The sequence below is a fragment of the Primulina huaijiensis genome, chromosome 2 (genome assembly GCF_012295235.1).
Source record: "Primulina huaijiensis isolate GDHJ02 chromosome 2, ASM1229523v2, whole genome shotgun sequence".
Taxonomy (NCBI): Eukaryota; Viridiplantae; Streptophyta; class Magnoliopsida; order Lamiales; family Gesneriaceae; genus Primulina; species Primulina huaijiensis.
In genome coordinates, this window is record NC_133307.1 from 1,247,987 (window position 1) to 1,269,110 (window position 21,124).

A 21,124-nucleotide genomic window follows, 5' to 3' on the forward strand; every position below is an offset into this window, starting at 1 on the left:
AATCATAATTTTTTAAAATTATTTTATACATAGAGCATATTAACATATTCAAGAGCTAAAACATGCAACCCAAACTTACGGTTTATGCTCGCCAATATACTTGTGAAATAATGCTTAGTAACAAAAGTATTTCTAATAATTTTTTTTATACAAAGAGTATTGACATATTCAAGAGCTCGAGATTGCAAGCCAAACTCATGGATTTAAACATGAGTTGGCGAGCTTAAACTCGGTTCTTTATTTAGCTTGAAACATATGAGCTCGAGCTCGAGCTCGAGCTTGATTTTGATTTCTAGAGCTCAAGTTTATGATTGTCTTGCAATTTATGAAATTCATGCGCACACATGTGTTGAATAAGACCAAGATTACATGTAGCTTATACAAACAACATCATAAATAATTAAATATCAGGTGAGGGACAACTTGGCAAGTGTTAGTGCCAACACTCTAACACCATTTGCGATATCGACAGGAGCTGCAAATTCTTCCGGTTTATGGCTGTATCCTGTACACAACAACAAAGGTAGAAGATCATTGCAGATGCCGAATATGTTCAAACCTCCTACTTTAAACATATGAAATTTGTTTGTCCTAATCTTGGAAAAGTGAACACTAGATGCGTTGATTGCTATTAGATCTTGTTGGACTTGCATGATCTAAGGTTAATTGACCCTGCTTCCCAATGTGGCACAACATGGTACAAGACTTTTAAGTACAATGACAAGCGATCCTCGTAACCATATATTTTTGCTTTCGATACAACATAGATTTCATTTACTATCGTTTATTTGGCACAGCAGCAAATGCTCGATTATCTAAAGAGATTGAATGTACCTTTATAACATGGAATGAAGATCATGCCCATCGGAGATATTCTGCAACAGCATAAGATGAAGGTAACCAAATATGTTGTAATAAAGTCATTAAGCAAAATTTTTGGGTGAAAAAGGTCAATTGATGCATCGATAATGGTTGAAAAACGAGAGAGTCTGACCTTGCCATGAATAGGGAATCATGATAAGCTCGGCTGATCATCTTCTTGTGCGATAGATTTAATTCCTTGCAAGCTGATTCAGTAGCTTTAATGATCAAGTCCTCAGACAACGCAGGTGGATCTTGATTTATAATTTTGAACTCAGATAGTTTCACACCACGGTTTCTAGATATGTTAAGAGCCGATTGATGGATTTTTTCTATCACCTTGTTTCTCCGCTTCTCATCAATGTCTCTAGTATCTTGAATGGATAAAGAACATATGATAAAATATTCAGACGTTGAAGCAGATTATATATTGTTCAACACAAGATCAAGAATCACATTTTGTACCAATCTCAAGATGTGATTTGCTCGGAATGCTGTTTATTGCTCCAGGGTGCAACTCCAGAATACCTTAAATTCAGCATACATTCAAGCCAAATTCTGATAAAACTTTAGAAGACGTTCAACCTTAGTTCGCTCACATATATTTAAATACAAATTACTATTGCTCGAGCCAACTCGGAAAGCTTGAAAACCAGTTCTATTCTTTTGCATCCCCACTGTTACGCTAGGAAACAACCACACCAGACTGACTGACTAACAAACGAATAATAGAAAACTTACCAACTGTTCCAACAGTGTCGATGGATCCTGATTCTAGAACATGTTTCTCCACAGCAAGGGACAACTCTGCAGCTGCCAGTCCTGCGTCATTTCTGCTCCAAATAATTTTAACATGTAACACTAATACTCTAAATTATTCTCATAGAATAATTAAAATGAAACATCGGGCAGAGCCCATAATGGATAAACCCCCTCAAGGATACTTGTGTTTCAGCAGTTGCTTTCTTCATTGAAGCTCCGGAAAACTTAGGATATTTAAATCATAGCCACATTTTAGTTGAGAATTGTAAAAATCGAGCATTTTGTCTAACTTTTCATTCATATCCTAAATACAGAGACAAAAAATCTCTGCGCCATATATTATCCATCCAAAGAAAGTGTTTTTTTTATATATATAAAAAGCATTTTTAGTCAATGAACAAAGTACTATTTGTATGATTGATCATAAAGAAAACGGAAAAATGTGTGCACAAAAATGTATCTTTGCTAAAAAAAAATTAATTTACTTCTTTATTTTATCACATCGAGTAGATGTTAATGTATTTTAAAAGTTGAATTTGATTTTACTATCACGGACAATGTGATAGGTATCAGTTTCATCCGAGTTTCTCTTGATAAAATCTTAGATTCAAACATAGCATATGCAAATCGAACAAGACATGTCATCACCTCATCGGCATAAGAACAGCTCCAGCATGGCCTCCATTGCCTTCGAAATCCACTTTAATGCTTGCCGGTGATGCAATTGCAGTCACAACACCAATGGATGTACCTAAAAAAATACAAACAAGATTAACATGCGACAGCAGGCGATTTACGGTTGAGCTAGAATTGGGGATAAGGGTGACAACTAAATGATTTGAAAGGCAAGACTTGAAAACTTTTAGAGAATTACATACTATTTCAATTTTCTTAATTTGAGGGTGCAGATCAACCCTCGCCAGAAGGGACGATGGTACACATTATCAAAATAGTGAACATCCTTTTCATTTTTTGACAAGGCTAACCTTCCTCTTCCAGAATGGGACCTTGCTCTATGTGCAATTCAATGAAAGCATGATAGTGCCCTTTATTCAGGAACACAGTGGAAACATCCTCGTGTGCATATCCAGAAAATCTTGCAGCATCAGAAAAGGATATGTCTTGATTATCGACTGTCGTCTCGAGACGTTCTGCCAGTTCTTTACTTCCCGCTAATAACCGGCTGCAAATTTAAGGAGAGTCTCAACATCAATAAGAGTAAAAGAAATGCACCAAAATATCAACAAAAAGAAAGAAAAAGAAATTATAAAGATTTAAAAATGATCATAAATCTACCAGTCTAATGATAGATGGTAACTTGGTGGTTAAAGAGAACGTGAGTGAAAGGTCCTATAACATTTTTGAATGTTGTGATTAAGAAAATCTTTGGTCCTAACCTTCCCAAGCAGCTGATTCCGAACCTTGTAGGCTCTTCTGATGTGAACATGATCACCTCCAGGGACCTCTTTGGCTTAAAACCTATCCTGTTTAAAGTTTCATAAAAAATGAGATCTTAAAACAAACTAGTAATTAGTGACGAGGCCGCGGAATCAGAAAAGTATAAATAAAAAAGCTCATACAATCTAAATCTTAATAGTCAAATATCCAACTAATTCTTTTACATGTATAATCCTCAAGTTAAAAAAAATTACACATTAAAAAAGGTAAAATTTTTAATTGAGGGGCTAAGGCATTGTCTGCTGATTTTTGTTCCTGAAGTCTCGGATATGAATACGACACGGATATGGATACGACATACCGATATGCGTGTCGGATATGGCAAAATCCGTGTCATTGACTTTTTTTAGCTTTGACCAGTCGGATAAATCTTGGACACGGCTAGGATACGCCGTGCATACAGCGGGGACACGTTTTCTGTATACATTTCGACAATTATTTTTTTGTTTTTTCTTTTTAAATCACTCATATAAAGTTGTACATCGTATATATANTCTTATCGTCTTATCCATATCGTATTCGATACGATACGATACTCATATCCGTAACCATGCAACATAGATCCTAATGTCCCAAATGATATTTTCATAATTTGAAAATGTTGCTGCAAGCCTGCAATAACCATTGATATCCGTAATAAGGCTCTGATAATAACATAAGAAAAGGTAAAGGACCAACTACCAAGTCAGGTCAATTTGGTTTCACCTTCTTATCCAAGAAGAAACATTGTTATTGCTTGGTTTGAATAATGTATACATTCACATTATGAAAGAATTTTGCCGCAGCATAACTACAATGAGCCAAAGAAACTAATTGTTTTTCGAAATCTGCTAGTCACAAACAAAGATGTACTAGAAGCAAAAAGTGACGAATCTAAATAGGGATCAACCACCTGCATACCGTTTCAGTGCATTAATTGCTTCTATGGCACCCAAAACACCAACAACTCCATCATATTTCCCTGAAAATGGTATTGCATCTATGTGAGAACCAGTAGACACAGCAGCAATCTCAGGCTCAGAGCCCTCCCTGCGTAAAACCAAATAAAGTTGCATTGAAGAGCTAGAGTCTAATGAAGGGATAGGGAACCAAAATCGTTTCTATTTCATGCTGAAGAAGGCAAGTCGACGGTTGGATGCCTTGTCAAATGAACCCAAAGAAAAACTGTCATGTTGTACCAAAAGGTATAAGTGGTAGTGGTGATTGAATTCAAATATTTTAAATTGTATAATGACCAAAATAATCCATTTCGATTAGTATGCCACCTAGCCAGTCGTACACAACAAGAGTGACAATTATTTTTTTCCCAAAAGTTGGTATAGAACAACAAGGAATGAAGTAAATGAATAACTTACCAGCGACCAAAAATGTTTCCAACGGCATCCTCTTTGACAGATAGACCAGCAAGGCCCATTAAGTTTTTAATGTACCTGTTCAACATAATTCAGGAAAAGTAACATTTTAGACCACATTGCGCAGCGTGTATCAATTGACTTGTCCAACTAAGTATCCTATTGTTGCATGACCAATCCAAGGCATATACATAATGCAGACTATTAAACTAAATTTGCGCACATAATCAGTTATGTTCCATTTTTTTACCTCCTTGCTAGCACATCCTTCTCGCTGTAAAGGACTCTAGTGACCGAAGGTGCAGGCGTATCCGAGAAACTTGCTAGCTCATCGATCTAGAATATTTTAAAATTACAAAGGCAGATTAAGATCCGTATCTTTTAAATAAACTGAAACAGGAAGAAAAGAACACAAAAACCATACATTTTCATGCTTCAAAAACACAATTTACGGCTCATAAGAACTACACATTTGTATTAATAGGCCAGCACTTTATACCACACCAAGGATTCCTTTTTTTTTTTTATTTCAATACATACATTTTGCACTCTAATAGCAAGATAAGATACATACCATACAACCTTACGTGTTCCCAAAAAAACTCAATAATCTAGCTATTTAAATGCACCAAGGATAGAATCTTCATATAGCCAAAATGAATACAGTCGCTTCCAACTATTTTAGATCCAAAGCTAGCCAAAAATTAATTTTTAAATCCGCCTTCAAGCCAAGCATATAAAAAGCTTTACTAAGATCACTAGTTTGACACTAAAATCCAAATTCCCAAATGCCCAAGTGCACCGTTTCCATCTCGTTCTCAACTTACAATCTAAACTCTTTTCCCGACCGCAGACCAAGATATCGAGAAAGATTAAATCTTTACAATAGAACCCAGCTCAAATAAATAAATTCCATATTCGAATATTTCAAGGGTAACCTGTCTCTGCAAACTTTCTATGTCCACTGAAAGTGCGGATGACGAATCTTTGAAACCGTGCTCCTGAAAAGGGTACCCAGAAAACTCTTCCATGGTTTTGATCGTCGAGTCATATTCATAGTTCTGAGATGAGATTAGGGGAAAAGAAGCGATGAAGTACAGAAGAAAGAGGAGAGTGCAGAGATTGACGAGCATTTTCTTTACTGGAATTGGAGCGTGACTGCGTGGTCTGTGACTGTCAAATTTAACTAATGGTCACCTTTGATCTTTGATTTACTTTCGATATATTTCCATTATTCAGAAATTTGATTTTTTTTTTTACTCAATTTTCATTATGGTGGCTAAATTGTATTTTTACTTGTGACATTTAAGAAGAATAACTATTTTACACGATATTATGACATCATCTGTTTAATGAGGAATATTGTTGTGTAAATATAGAGATTTCTTGGATAAGTGACAATCTAATCGAAGGTTCCATGACTGTCGAAATTGGAGGGTGAATGTCTTGTTTTTCAATTCTTTGATTTTGCACTTTTCTAGTGCTTTGATTTTTATAGTTTTGTATTAATTTATTTGGTGAAACTCGTTAGTTTCTATAGCAGAGTGGTAGGTGTAATTTTTTTATATTGGAAGATTCACACTTATTTGCTTGTGCTCGAAGTTTACAAAAAAGACACTGAAAAAGAATAAAAAGTTGAATTTCTTACTTGTTGGATCGTAACTGGTTTTCATTTTTCCTGTTTGGGTTATTGAATAATTTCTTAGATAAAGATTAGACGCAGTTCAAATCCGCATATATTGCAAAATAACTTCTTGATCTCATAAAATTGAGGATTTTTTAGATATAAATATCGATGAATATGTGGAAGGCAAGTGCACTCACTTTCTCTCAAATAAAATTCAAGTTGTATGTTAACTTCCACGTCATATGTAATACGAAAAAACCTACAATTCAAAGTTTATATGTCACCGAAGAAAAAATGTCACTTCAATTACTATGGTGAAAATTGGATAAAAAGGGATCAAGTGTCCTAATAATGAAAAAATATTAGAAATAAATCAAAGTAAAAAGATATCAGACCAAAAACCAAATTTATCAATTTTCCCTTTTGAAAGAAAATGATGTTCTTTTTTTAGATGATAAAAATAATTGGAAATGATTAATAGAAAATATAATCCAGTTTTGTTTTGGAAATTATATCAATTTCGTTGAATTGTTTAAGTTTTCCAAAAAAATATTTCATATAAAAAAAATGAAGTAAATTATTTCTCAAAAAATTTCAACATTTTCAGTACATAATTTTTGGATATGTTTTTATATGTTCTCAACCTCAAGTTTAACCATTTCACAATAAGCAAGCAATCCATTTACCCTTCACAAAACCCAAAATGATACACGGCTTACATAATATGGTGCGAGCCAGCCAACAAACAAAGAAGGAATCTCGAGTCGAATCCCTTCTCGATTCGAGTCGCATCTACGCAAACCTCGAACCCGATATCTCACTTAAGATTTACTAAAACTAGTAGCAATGGGGATGACACCAACAAGAATGAGCACAAGAAGCAGTATGATCCCAAGACACAAGCACCTCCTACTACTCCTCTGGTACTCCTTTGCTGTCTTTAGGTTCTTAGTCCCATCACCTACATATTGTGCTGCATTCGTCACATGGTGCTCGATATCGTCCATTTGCTCGCCCTGCGCCTCCACCATCACCGCCATGTCGAGGAAGATCTGGTGGAGCTCGAGTAGGCTCCTCTCGATTTCCTTGGCTGCGTCGTGCCGGTCTTGTATCTCCACCACTGTCTCAAGCACTTTTCCCCTCCCATGCTCCTAAACAATCGATAAATTCAAGATCATCATGCTTTAAATGAATCAAGATCGATGTAAAGTTCATAAAAAGTTTCATATAAACCCCAAAAAATTACCTGAATTGCTCTAGATAAGAATTCCTCACCACCATTTCCATTTCCACTTGAAATGATCTTGTCAATAATTTCTTCATCAGGATTTTCCCCAGTGACTGTAAAATACCTCCTCCCCACAGTTTCTTTATACTCGCTCATCATCCTCTGCCTCAGCCCCTGAAACTCCATCATCAACTCCTTCAACTTCTTCCTCAACCCGTTCGTTACGGCCGAACGGGTCCGATCCACCGGAGAGCCCGCTTTGCAGCCCGAAAGCCTTCTGCTCACGGCATTGGACCTGTCCATTTCCTCCAGCTTGGCCCGAATACCCCGGGCCTGTTTCAGCACCGATACAATGTCAGCATTCACGCGGGAGCGTAGCGATTTGAGGGCTTCAGGCTTGTGGAGGGACTTGCCCTCTTCGTTGGATTCTTGTAGCCGGACCAAGATTTCTTTGATCGAGTTCATTTCTTTCTGTACTTGATCCGCTTCTTGCAGGAACGCTGTGAGGTTCTGGTCCATTTGGGTCATGCCTAATTCGAGATCCGGGCCGCATTCGAGATCTTTCATGGCTTCTTTCTTAAGATCAACATAGCTTGTGAAGGATTTTGTCATCAAATCGTTCATCTTGAGTTTCTTCTTTTTTTAACTAGCTGAGCTCAAAGTTTTGCAATAAAACGAAGGAAATGGGAAATGGAGGTAGAGAATCGATTTGCAGAGAGTAGAAATTGATGTAAAATATTTGCCATGTATTTGTAAGAGAAGACTATGTTTATTTGGATCAGAAATAGCCGTTGCTTGTTCGACCAACGGCTAGTTTTCGACCAAATTAATGTTTTCTTGGATACAACGTTCTTTTGGTGATGAACAATGATCGATGATGTCAATGAAATTTCAGACAAGTAATATGTAAAATAAAAGTATTTTTAATTAATTTTATATTTCAAGAATTGCATAACATAATCTTTATATGCAAAAAAAAAAAAAAAAAGAACAAAAATTACTTGGTATATAACATAATCTAGATAACTTTTATTTAGAAAATTAGTTAATTTTTTGATTTAGCATATTTCCATACAGGAAACAAATAAAACTAGAATAGAGTAGATTATCAAGATTGTGTTTGAACATATAGATTTAATTCACAGTAGGTCTCATGTACAATATATATTACACGATATATTTTTGAAATTAAAATAATATTTTTAACTTAATTCATCGTACGTAGTACGATATTTCTTCATAAAGTGTTGTAAATAACAAAAAAATAATACATTGCAGTATAAAATACTAATTTGGACATAAAAATAATATTTTTCATGGGTCTGTCGAAGTCGGGTTGGGGAGTCATGTCACAATATTGACTAATGAGACGATTTCACTTTAGTTTTTGTGTTTAACTTGTACGAAAATATTCAATTTTTATTGGATTTTAAACTTATGTTCCAAATGACATCACTCATGATTCCCAAATGTTTTTTGAAGTCAATAAAATATCCATCTATCTTTTTATTATACAATAAGACTAAAAAGATGTGGTATTATAATTATAATAAAAAATTTATTTTTACTTTATAATTACTTCAATTTATTTTATTTTATTTTATATAATTGATTTTAATTAATTGGATGATTTGAAGAGTCGATTTTTTTTTCATTTTTTAATTTTTTTTATCGTTTATCGATGTTTTGGTATAAATCGATCAATCAAATTCTCCTGAAAAAACTATAAATTCTAAAAAAAAAATTTTTGATTACAACGCACGCTGGGGAGGGGGATCGAACCCGGAGAGGAAACCAACTTAAGTTGGTGGGTGAGATCATTGGGCTAAAGCCCGATCTCATAGAATATATTAAGTGTAGGAGAAATCAAATTTGAATTCAAATGTCGTTATTGGCACGGACACTATAGTCCACGAGTCATGTTCTACGCTTCTTATTTTTTAGATTGGGGCGGAAGTCTGATATGATACAAAAAAAAACTCTTGTTTATCTTATTGTTTCATGTTACAATTTTGTAAATCAGATTTTTTATTCGATTGGATCCGTAAAAAAATATTAATTTTTATGTTACAAGTTTTATTTGTTATAAGTAAAGATCAAATTGAATTCTTCATAAACTGTTTTTGAAACTATATATTTTTCGATCCGATCTTGCCATAAAATGTGCGTTTTTTAGAAAAGGATAAAAAATTTAACATATATAAGCTCACTTACCGTAATCAGGTAAAAACCGTGTGATACCCCATGGATGGACCCACTACCCCTGACCCATCCCTAGCCCAATTGGAAGACATGCCCATCAAAAGCCTAATTATTCTCTTATAAATACCATGTTTGAGTGTTTAATTTCATTCAATATATTATTTTTCATCAGCACCCTTAGCTGCTCTCACCTCATATCCTCAGTCTCTGACTTGAGCGTGGGATGGGCTACGCCAGGACACCCTCCCGACCCCCTTCTAACGGTCTTCTTCGTGATTTCGGGCTCAATACAATTTCGAAACCTACGTCTGGACTAGTGACACTTGTCGGAATCGGACTCTAACTTTTCCGTGAGTATCATCATGTTAAGGTGTTGTTTGCGAGTACCGAACCAGAATTGCTTCTAGTGATCTGAACGGAGCTTGATCGAGACTAGACCTTCTTGGACCGATAGCACATTTTAACTCGTGGTCCAAATGCCATCCATCCGAAAATTTTGCTTATTTAAATCTAAAATTCCAATCAAACCATATTCGATGTTGGACAAAAAGGACAAAGCAAATGTCGTACTCAAGTTTGTTTGTTTCACATGAACTATTCTTCACTTGTATGTGTGTTGATAAATTTATGATAATATAATTTTTTTGTTATATAATATTAAGTATTAGAATTTATTTAGTATTAAATTGAAAAAACATATCATGGCCATATTAAATTTAATTAGTATAAGATGTGTACAATTGTTTTTTAATAGACAGTAATATTAAAAAAAATATATTTTATTTTATTTTTATCAAATTAAAAAAGATTATTGATATGGTTAATTTTATAAAATAAAATTGATATCGCAAAATCAGACCATTAAATGTTTCATGATTTATACATGACAAATATAGATAGATAGGAATAAATATGACAAAAACTTGTGTGAGACGTCTCACAGGTCGTAATTTGTGAGACATATATCTTATTTGGGTCATCCATGAAAAAATATTACTTTTTATGTTAAGAATATTACTTTTTATTGTAAATATCGGTAAGATTGACCTGTCTCACAGAGAAAGATTCGTGAGATCGTCTTGCAAGAGACCTACTCGAATATAAGACATCTTCGGTCGTTCACATTATTTTTGCGTAAGTTTCACTCAAATCATTACAACACAACTTTTTATTCATCACATAAGTTCGAAAGGTGAATAATATTTCAAGAAAATGCAGTTATTATTTTTCTTGAACCATCAAGAAAATACAATTTTGAAACCATAATTCCGACTACTAATGCTTGCAGTCGGGCAACGGATCACCACATAAGCATTTGTTATGGAAAAATGCCGAGTACCCCATTTCTTGGAGCCTCCCGCCCACCGGAATCTTGCCACAAAGCCTGTTGTAACTCACATTCAGATAAGCATTATCCAGTTTCACCAAACTCTGCGGCAGACTCCCGTAAATCTTGTTATGGTTGAAATCCAAGTTAAACAAGCTCTCGGGGAACTCGGCATCTGACATATCGAACTCCAACTGGTTCCTCGAAAAATCGACACGCTGTATATCTTTGTTCTTCTTGAATAAGAATTTCACATCTCCTTCGAGTTTGTTTCGTTGGAGCTCCACAATCAAGAAAGGCAGGTCGCCCCATCCTTTCGGAAGGGTCCCGGAGAGCTGGTTGTGTGAGAGATACAAATACTGCAGACTCGGTGTCCAGTTCCCGAATGAGTCGGGTATGCTCCCGCTGAGATTGTTCCTGTCTAACCGAAGCCCGCCAAGTTTTCTGAGCTCGGCTAGCGACGGAGGGATCGAACTGTGAGAACCCGAAATTTTCGAGTACAATCAAAGGGATGAGACAAATTCATTATGCATGAAATGTCCCTTGATATACCAAAGTGAATCTTGGTGTGCATGGATGAATTTATTATGAAATAGATGACCCTTAATATACCAACGTGACTCTTGGTGTGCATGGATGAATGAATGAACACAATTAATACTTGCTTGGAATTCAAGGGGTTGGCCATGAGGAAGTTCAAAGGGCAAAATCTCACCTATAAATACACCATTGTATGTTGAAGAGACCACACCTAAAATCATCACAAAAATTCATTCCTCTCCTCTCCTCTACTCTCCATTTCGACGTCTAAGGCAAGAAGAAAAAAGGGGAAGGCTTCGTGCAGTCCGAGTGATCAGAAGATACGTCGAAATGCTGCTGGATTTGCTTCATAAATCTAGGCAAAATACTGCAAGGTTTCGGTCACCGTTTGACCGAAATTCAACGGGAGTTGTACTTCAGGACTTGGCAATTTCGAAAACTACACCTTCGAATTCGGTAAGTGGGTTTTTGCTATGTATTTCTTTCTAATTTAAAATTTGTATAAGTATGACATGCTTGTATGTGTGTCAAATCATTTTCGAAAAATGCTATATTATGTATTATAAAATCTCGATCGATGTACGATATGTTCTTCTGGTCTCGACGTTCTTTGAATCTGCTGAGTCCTCTCATAATTCTGATAAGTACTGTTTGATGAATCTGATTTTGTAATACACTGTTATGATTCGAGTTGGATATGGAACGACGATTGTAAATTCTGTTATGGCCCCCATCAGTGGGTATAAAACTGTGTTATGGCCCCCATCAGTGGGTATAAAACTGTGTTTTGGCCTCACCCCTTAGAGGACTAACATATGGGGGACAATTTGACCATGGATGACGAGATGAATAACAGTGTTCCGTTTGTTCTGATCTGATCTGTTCTGAATTGTTCTGATAAGTTATGTTTCACCCTTCGAGTCTGATTCGGTTAATGTTTGATATGATAAGTTTTGAAAGTCTGTTAAAAGATGTTTTAAAATTATCTTTATATGTATTTGTGGTAATCGATCGGCCCCTACTTACTGAGTGTTTCCCAAAGCACTCACCCCTTACATCACTCCCCAGATACAAATGAAGAACAATGGAGCGAGGAGGAACATGAGACGTTCTGGGGCTGGTGATCGCACCAAAAGATCTAGACTCAAGACTTTGTATTTATTTCGCTTCCGCAATCTTGATGTATTTTTATTCTATTGTCAAAGTAAAGACAATGTTTTATTTATGAAAAAGACTGGTTTTTGGCATTTCGATACGAGGCTTAATTGTTTTCAAGTAACTGTTAAACAATGTCGGATGTCACCGACGCCTAGGTCTCGGGGCGTGACACGAACCACTGAAATTGTTGAACGACAGGTCAAGAAACGTCAGGCTATTGAGTTCTCCGAGGTATGATGGGATAGGGCCTGAGACGTTCGTCCAACTGATTGTGAGGCTCTTGAGCTTAGTCAGCTTGGTGATGGAATGTGGGATTGTTCCAATGAGACCCAGGATCTTGTGCAAACTCAAGGATTCGAGGTAGGGGAGATCTCCGAAAAGCTCGGTGATGTGGCCGGTGATGTCGGAGGAGTACGAGAGGTCGATACCATCGATCCGGTCTGTCCTTTCACCGCACGAGACGCTGTTCCAGCCACAGCAACCGGTGCTGGGATCCCACGAGATCATGTCGTAAGCGTTGTTGTAGTATTTCTTGATTGCAAGGAGAACTTTCTTGTCTTCTGGGTGGCATTTTGTCGAGTGAGAGAGATGGAATTCGGACAAGAAAATGAGAAGGGGAAGAATGTAAAGAACTTGGATGTTCATGTTTGGTTGTATTATTTTTCCTGATTGTGTTACATCATTTTATATAAAAGTTGATACCGTAAAGTTAATAGAATATCATTATGATATTTTTGAAAAATGAAAAATTACACAAATCAATTATTTTTTCTGTCGGTCGTAATTTAGACAAAAATTTATGTGAGACGGTCTCACGGGTCGTATTTTGTAAGACAGATCTCTTAATAAAAAAATATTACTTTTTATCGTAAATATCGTTAGAATTGACCGTCTTACAGATAAATATTCATGAGATCGTCTCACAAAAGACCTACTCCGTAATTTAACTACAAAAAAAATTTATTTTTAAGGTTTTTGTGTTTTCTCATTGCCTGTTTACGAGAGAGAGCTTTTGCCCGCTATTTGAATAAATCTTTCGTGAGACGAAGAGTCAATTATGCTCATATTTATAAAAAAAAAATAATTTTTTTTGACATTATATATAGTTAAGTTGGGGGAAGTGGGATGTGTGTGACTAGGAATATAGACAACTGGATTTTTGAATTCAAATGCGTGGCTCTAAATTATCGGCTGTCTTTTTTGAAAAGCAAAATCGTTTGACATGTGAATTTCGATAATTTCATCCAATTATTGATTCTAGAATAAAAGTTTTTTGGTTGCTTCTATATCACTAAATTAAAGCCGTAAATATTAAATTTATTGAATTTATAATATTTTTTCTTAATGCTCTAGTCAACTAAATCATTCCGTTGTACATAAATGAATAATAAATAAGTACGCATATACATTAGTTGCAAGTACGTTTTACTAAGGTATAACACCCATTTAATACCCCTTCTCCATACTTCAACAACACCAACAACTTATGGAATCATATCAGAGGAGCGAAACACGCAGAAGAAGAAGGTTCATCCAAAGAAATCGTGAGGCCGAGAATGAGAGGCTCGTCAATGATTATTTCTCTACGAACCCGGTGTATCACGATGAAATATTTCGAAGACGATTTTGAATGCGAAGAGAGTTATTCCTCAGCATAGTGAATGCATTAGAGAATCATTCAACATTTTTTCAACAGAGGGACGATGTTGTGCGAAGAAAAGGGTTCTCACCACTACAAAAATGCACAGCTGCGATTCATCAACTGGCTTACCGAGTCCCTGCCGACAATCTTGACGAGTTCCTACGTATGAGTGAATCAACTGTCATCAAGTCTCTTTTCAATTTCTGCGAATATGTGGTTGAAATATTTGGTGATAGGTACTTGAGAAGACCAAATGCTGATGATGTTCAACGTCTTCTTCAAATGCATGATGAGAGCCACAGCTTCCCTGGCATGTTGGGTAGCCTTGATTGTATGCACTGGAAATAGAAAAATTGTCCAGTTGCTTGGAAAGGTCAATTTATAAGGAGACATAGGTCACCAACAATCGTGCTTGAAGCGGTCGCGTCTCATGACTTGTGGATATGGCATGCATTCTTTGGGGTCGCCGGTTCACGTAACGATATTAACGTGTTATATGAATCTCCCATATTCAACAACGTCTTGCAAGGAAATGCGCCAGAGATTAATTTCACGGTGAATGGCACTGCATATACGAAAGATTATTATCTAACAGATGGAATCTATCTTGAGTGGGCTACTTTCGTTAAGGCTTTTCCTTGCCGAGAGTATTCCAAGATGAAGTTGTTTAAGAAAATACAGGAGTCCACAAGAAAAGATGTCGAACGGGCATTTGGGGTGCTTCAATCTCGATGGACGATTGTCAGAGGTCCAGCTCGTTATTGGTATAGGAAAAAGTTGTAACAAATCATGTTATCATGCATTATTTTGCATAATATGATCGTTGAGGATGAGAGAGGTCACGTGACAAATTGGTACAACAATGAAGGTGACGAACCCGCACAACCTATCCATGGCTCAAACTAAGGATTTCAGGATTATTTTTGGAAAAATTCTGAGTTACGTGACACTCAAGTTCATCACCAACTTCGTGCAGACTTAGTTAAGCATATCTGGGGGCAATACAACAACAATCCGTGAATTAGTATTTCATATGTTAGTTTTAATTTATCAAAGTGTGGTTTATTTCTAAGTTATTGTTTCATTTCAATTTCATAATTATTTTTTTCGAACACCTACTTTATTTAATAAATATATTTTAAAAAAATTAATATTATTTATTAAAATTAATAAAATTAATTTATTAAAAAGTAAGATGGTTTTAAAAATTAGAATAATGATTTAAATAATGTAAAATATATTTAAAACATATTTATTTAATATGAAAAAATTTTAAGATGATTGAGTGGACTGTGGGACCCATAAATAATGAGTTTGAATGTTAAAAAGAATGTGGGTAAAAGAGATATGTTGTTATAATGAGTATGTGACACTAGACTCCACGCTTTTTCATGAGTTGGTGGGGTGCCATTGTGGATGCTCTAAAAATTGAAAAGTCATGCATACTATAATATATATACATATATATATATGTGTGTGTGTGTGTGTTGGTTGTATATAGGAAATAATGCACATTTATAAATTATTGTACTAATTTTGTATGGAAATAAATATTCTATTTTACATACAAATTATGTTAAGTTAGTGCAATACACATTGTAGCAATCATTCTACATTTACAATTTTGATGTTATGCTTGCATTTATTATCAAGCTTTTTTAAAGCAAATCGCGTTAAAAAATATTCGACATCTCAGCATTCACATTATAGTGTTAGTCTATATTATATCGAGAATATTTCTCTCCCTGTTCAAACACATTTAGATAACGTGTAACTCACTTTTTTTTTTATGGAAGTTGACATAGAGTGTATTTTTTTTTTATGATTTCGTGAGAACTATTCTAATATAATTTCAACATACACATATATAATATATATGTACAATTGTATAATAACGTAAAATTTAACAAATAGACCCACCCACCCTCTATACTTCAATTTTAATTAATGGCGTTTCATTTTAAAAAAATATTTTATATGGTAGAATATATTTTTGGTTTGATTATCAAAATGAAGGGTATTAGTTGTAATCTTTTTTTTTTTTAAAAAAAAAAAGAAATTCATTATATGAATGAGATTATTATTTTCGAGGAATGTGAATAGGATAAAATGGAATATGAATGTTATCCCTAGGTGTAACCAAAAAAAAGAAAATAAAAAAAATAGTCGCTTTACAAGTAAAAATATCCATATTTGAGTCATATTTATGTTTGTCCTAAAATATCGTTTTGACGTACTCAAGTTTGGTTTTGAGAAGAAAAATTGTTATTTTTAATTCTAGATATTGTTTGACTCGTGAAATAAAATGATGAAAAATATATGATATATAGATGAAAAATCAATATATATGTATCACTTATGATAAATGTTAGATCATAACTCTAAATTCTTCGTAGAAATTGAAACAAACGTTGTATGAAATAAATCATTATAATCAACTAACGTCTCGTAATTCGCAACAACAATACCTTACATATGATTTTTTGAGCAATTGATTAATTCGTATTTAATTATTTCAGTGTTATCATTATTATGTAGTGTTGCATGGTAATATATTAATATGTTACAATAATGATCATATGCACCTTAATCTCAAACCCGTTCTCATCAACATTTTTTAAATAAATAAATTTTATAACACTGTAATAATTAAATAGCTCATTCATACATTTTTTTGTTATGTTTAAGAAATATTTTAAAAAGGTTACTTAATTAGTGACATATGTTTAAACCACTATTCAATATATTAAAAAAAAAAGGTACATCATTAAATTAACATTCAACTTCAATATATATCATTTGTTTATCAATAGTTGCGACACAATAGTTAAATACCATTTTGGAAAAGCTAGAATTCTAACTTTGTGTCAAGAGACCTACAGACCGAAAGACAGTCTCAGGTAGACAATTCTGTTTCTAAATCTTATTTAGATTGGATTTTGCTCTTCGTTTCTTTTTGTCCAAATAACATTACAAAATCAATTTTTTTGAAGCTAAATTAATAAAATAGAATGCCGGTAAATCAAAGTTAATCTTACTCCTTCAGGCATCTAGCAAGCCATCATCTTTCATTTCCGGTTCCACAAACCACTTGTTAACTCGTGTTTCAGCTATCGATACCTACGAAAAAAGACGAGCAATTAATCGCGGAGGTCATAATCGTTAACAAGTTGAGCCTCTGATTGTTTTCTACAGCCTTGTGAAACAACTCAACTCATCTTACACTCGAATGAATCCGACATAAAAAAAAGGAACAGAAATCGCGTGATAAGTAAAGTAACCAGGTACCTGTTTATCCCAATCAGTTTTACAAGTTATTATGACGAGTATAATAGTTTGGATGAGTGTGCCAGTTAGCATTCCAATCCAAACTCCCTGTAAACAGAACAGAGATTGCCGTGAATCTTGCATGAAATTTTTATAGTTAACCGAAAAGAATTCGATGAAAGAAGTGAATACGAACCTGGACTTGTAATTTGATCACATAACCAAGAATGGCTCCGAAAGGAATTCCAATAAGGTAATAGGATCCTAAGTTAACATATACTACAGTGCTCTGCCATCCAGCACCAATGGCAACACCTGTGATGGCAGGAAAACATGTAATTATTCGCATTTATTTACTTAGTTTGATCTGAGGATGTTTCTGGCCTTCAGTTCCTAAAATATCGGAGCGTAAATCACGGCGAGGCGTTTTTTTATTGTAGAACATGAAATTAAAACCGAGATAGAAATTGTCAGCTGAAAGTAGACATGCTTAACGAGTCGGTTAGACCTGGGACCGACCCGCAAAACCCGGAACCGGTTCGTCCATACCGGTTCCGGAACCGATCCAAAACCATATTTAAATGGAATGTACCGGTTCTATATAAAAAAGCAGTCCAAAAACGGACCAGATCCGAAAATCTGAACCGGAACCGAATTTTTTTAATTTTAAAAAATAATAATAAAATAATTTAAAAACAAAAAAAAATGGACAAATTGCCCAACGGATATTTTTGAAATAAAGCGCCAAATTGCAAATATTTGTTTCAAGTTTGGACATAGTTTAGAAGTAGATTCGGACTATAGAATTCAAGTTCTCTTGCTTATATCTCACAGCTTCAGAAGGAAATGAACGAAACTTCATTATAATCTTCCTTAAAAAAATGTGCAGATGAGGTACTCGCGCTGGGGCGGTAAAGAATGGGCGCCCTAGCGCGCCGAGTTCTGTCCCCAGAAATTTTATCGTGCCGCGCTGGGGTAGTAAAGAAATCGTGCCCTAGCGTGCTACTCTCTATCCAAAAAGCCTTAAAATGGCATGCTGGGGCGGTAAAGAAATCGTGCCCTAGCGTGCCCTGTTCTGTCCGAAATGTCTCACAATGCCGCACTGGAGCGAAAATAAAATGGCGCCCTAACACGTCATGCTCCATCCGAAAATCTAGGTTTTGAATTAGCAAAAGCGGTCAACATGAAAGTTATAGATCTATGTCTTAGCTTCCATTTGCCGCCAACCTCACTCAATTTAAATATCAGACGCGAAAATTATACTCATTCTCCCAAAATGTGACAGTGCAAGAACTTCATTACATACGATACACTTCGTGATGATTTTGTCCATATTTTCAAATGGATTTGGACAAAACTCGAAACATAAAAATTTTAGTACTATGTATTAGCTTTCTAATTAAATTAGTTTCATTTCATTTGAACTAATATTCAGATAATTATGCCAAAAATCGTAACATGTGTCACTTTTCTATTGTGGTTCAGCATATTTTTCAAACACAAATCAATTACTAATACAATTCACAACATATTTTCTCTAATCACATGACAATTTCATGAATTATCGATAATCAAAATATGATTTATGATAATACAATATGAGGTCCTTACAGAAGGACTAGTTGTGTCTAGTCAAACAGTCATGTAGTTGATAGTAGATAGAGATAGTATAGTTTATTGTCTTATTTGAGTTGTGTGTATGTGTTTATTATACTGTTTCTGCTACACCGATGTAGATAGTGTGATGATCGCACTATTTGATCGTATATGCATTATATTATTACGTCGTTGAAAAGAAATTTTTTATGCATATGACGTCACATGTTGTATGACTACGTGACGATGTTTTTATGCATATGACATCACATGTTATATGATTACGTGGCGAGGTTTGGAGCGCCACAATAACCACTTAAAATTGGTCTTGTTGCTGCTAAAAAAATCGGCTTGGTATGCACGAGTTTTGGCACCCCTAACAACTCAACTTTTTGAAGAGGTTTTTGAAAGATTTAGTGTATCATTTTTGTTCCATATTTGAGAATATTTATAGGCACAAAATGGCATATCAAAGGTCAGCCTTACACGATTCCTCGAAGTCCAACTCTTATTTTTATTTTTATTTTTAGGACAATAATTCAGTGAATTTCTTCAGCTGAAATATGGAGTTCATGAGCTACAGATTTCATGTTCATGAGTCGCCATCATACGAGTCACATTCGTTTGCAACGTTACGAGCTGCTTGATCTAAAAATTTGAGCTTAGAGATGAGCTTATCGTTTGATGTTTCATAAGAAATAAGGTTTGAGTTTTATTTCTAACATGATCGATGCTTAAAAAATTCGGGTCATCACAAAAATATTGTTCTATAAAAAGAAATCAAATAGTGATATATATATATATATATATAAGAAAATACTTTTGCTAGGAGGATTGAATTTGATTTATTTATTTTTTAGTTGAGTGAGTGAAATGTTAAAATTTGGGTCCTAAGCCTGAGATATGAGATGGCAGATGAAGTACAAGTCATCGTTAAATAAATATGATTTAGTATTATTGTACAAGTGTGATTAAAAAAAGCAACCATTAAACTTGTGGTCCAAATGGCAACCATACGAAAATTTGGTTATTTAAATCTAAAAGTCCAATTAAAACCATATTCGATGTGGGACAAAAAATATCAAAGTGGCCAAAGCAAATGTCGTACTCACATTTGTTTGATTGTTTCACATGAACTATTACTGTTAGTTACTATGCACATATTATGCGTGTGTACGATCTTTTTTTATTATTATCGATGGACTAAAGTGAAATTTGACAAATTATGGAGAGACAAAATTGATATTGGAATTGTTGAAAAAAAAATAAATAAAAATAAAAGTGTGTGTTGAAATTAAAACATAAAACAAAAAACAAAAAACAAAAGTGTAATATTAATATCATATAAGGGTAAAATTGAAAAAAAAATTGGTATCCTCTCTAGGTAGTTATTATCATGTTCTGATACTTTTACATTATTTTATATAAAAGTTGATACCATAAAGTGAATAGAATATCATTATGATATTTTTGAAAAATGGAAAATTACATTATCAATTATTTTTTATGTCGGTCGTAATTTCGCTACAAAAAAATTTTTTAATTTTAATCGGAAAACTTTGTTTAGTTGTGATTAGATTTTATGCAAAAGCTTTGTTTCTTTCGTAACTTTAGCCCATTTTTCATCGAATTATTGATTTTGTTAATATAACTATTTGTTTAGTAATTTAATTTTACAGAATAATATTTAAATTAATTTCATAATAAAAATGATGATGTTTATAACAATATAATTTGTTGTGGAGACGAGAATAGATTTATAGTTGTCATAAAATAATATTATTTTTAAAATTATCAAATTTTTATACATGACACCATGCTTTGTTAATCATTATTAATTTTTTCTTTATTGATGTTTTGCATCAAAATATAATCAAGTTTTTCAACTAGTGAACAAACCATCTTTTGCCCCCACTGATTTAATTGAAAATACTGGTTCCATCATCCCACTAAGGTTGGCCACTGAGGTTGGCCTCGTGTGGGAATTATTTGTTATTGATGGGTTAAAATTCTTGAGAGTTATATATATAGATTAAAATAATATTTTAACATTGATTTAGCTTTTGGTATTGAACTAAGTCACAGTCTCAATCTTAATAATATA

General features: G+C 34.2%; 4 protein-coding genes and 1 pseudogene across 5 annotated transcripts; 1 reads left to right on the forward strand and 4 right to left on the reverse strand.

Moving 5' to 3' along the window:
* Nucleotides 1-114: 114 nt before the first annotated feature.
* Nucleotides 115-5,624, reverse strand: LOC140963204 (ureidoglycolate hydrolase). Of its 2 annotated transcripts, none has more exons than XM_073422504.1 (12): nt 5,372-5,624; nt 4,684-4,769; nt 4,437-4,511; nt 3,982-4,110; nt 3,021-3,107; nt 2,610-2,806; nt 2,272-2,374; nt 1,603-1,694; nt 1,327-1,389; nt 995-1,235; nt 835-875; nt 115-505 (listed from the first exon to the last, which is right to left on the reverse strand). In XM_073422504.1, exons 1-12 carry the CDS (start codon nt 5,564-5,566, stop codon nt 408-410), a joined length of 1,407 nt encoding a protein of 468 aa, XP_073278605.1. In that variant the 5' UTR covers nt 5,567-5,624; the 3' UTR covers nt 115-407. The 2 variants fall into 2 exon arrangements, with proteins under 2 accessions (XP_073278605.1, XP_073278603.1); XM_073422502.1 differs by having other exon boundaries at nt 3,021-3,102; nt 3,974-4,110.
* Nucleotides 5,625-6,675: 1,051 nt separating this feature from the next.
* Nucleotides 6,676-8,018, reverse strand: LOC140958763 (syntaxin-related protein KNOLLE). Its single transcript, XM_073416330.1, has 2 exons — nt 7,307-8,018; nt 6,676-7,211 (listed from the first exon to the last, which is right to left on the reverse strand). The coding sequence occupies exons 1-2, from the start codon at nt 7,910-7,912 to the stop codon at nt 6,882-6,884; spliced, it is 936 nt and encodes a 311-aa protein (XP_073272431.1). The 5' UTR covers nt 7,913-8,018; the 3' UTR covers nt 6,676-6,881.
* Nucleotides 8,019-10,629: 2,611 nt separating this feature from the next.
* LOC140963219 (polygalacturonase inhibitor-like) lies at nt 10,630-13,183 on the reverse strand. Its single transcript, XM_073422513.1, has 2 exons — nt 12,688-13,183; nt 10,630-11,291 (listed from the first exon to the last, which is right to left on the reverse strand). Exons 1-2 carry the CDS (start codon nt 13,158-13,160, stop codon nt 10,766-10,768), a joined length of 999 nt encoding a protein of 332 aa, XP_073278614.1. The 5' UTR covers nt 13,161-13,183; the 3' UTR covers nt 10,630-10,765.
* An 818-nt stretch (nt 13,184-14,001) lies between these two features.
* On the forward strand, nt 14,002-15,063 carry LOC140971867 (protein ANTAGONIST OF LIKE HETEROCHROMATIN PROTEIN 1-like; annotated as a pseudogene).
* A 1,928-nt stretch (nt 15,064-16,991) lies between these two features.
* On the reverse strand, nt 16,992-17,998 carry LOC140958772 (protein DETOXIFICATION 21-like). The gene is made up of 3 exons (XM_073416341.1): nt 17,621-17,998; nt 17,446-17,532; nt 16,992-17,277 (listed from the first exon to the last, which is right to left on the reverse strand). Exons 1-3 carry the CDS (start codon nt 17,771-17,773, stop codon nt 17,200-17,202), a joined length of 318 nt encoding a protein of 105 aa, XP_073272442.1. The 5' UTR covers nt 17,774-17,998; the 3' UTR covers nt 16,992-17,199.
* Nucleotides 17,999-21,124: the final 3,126 nt, after the last annotated feature.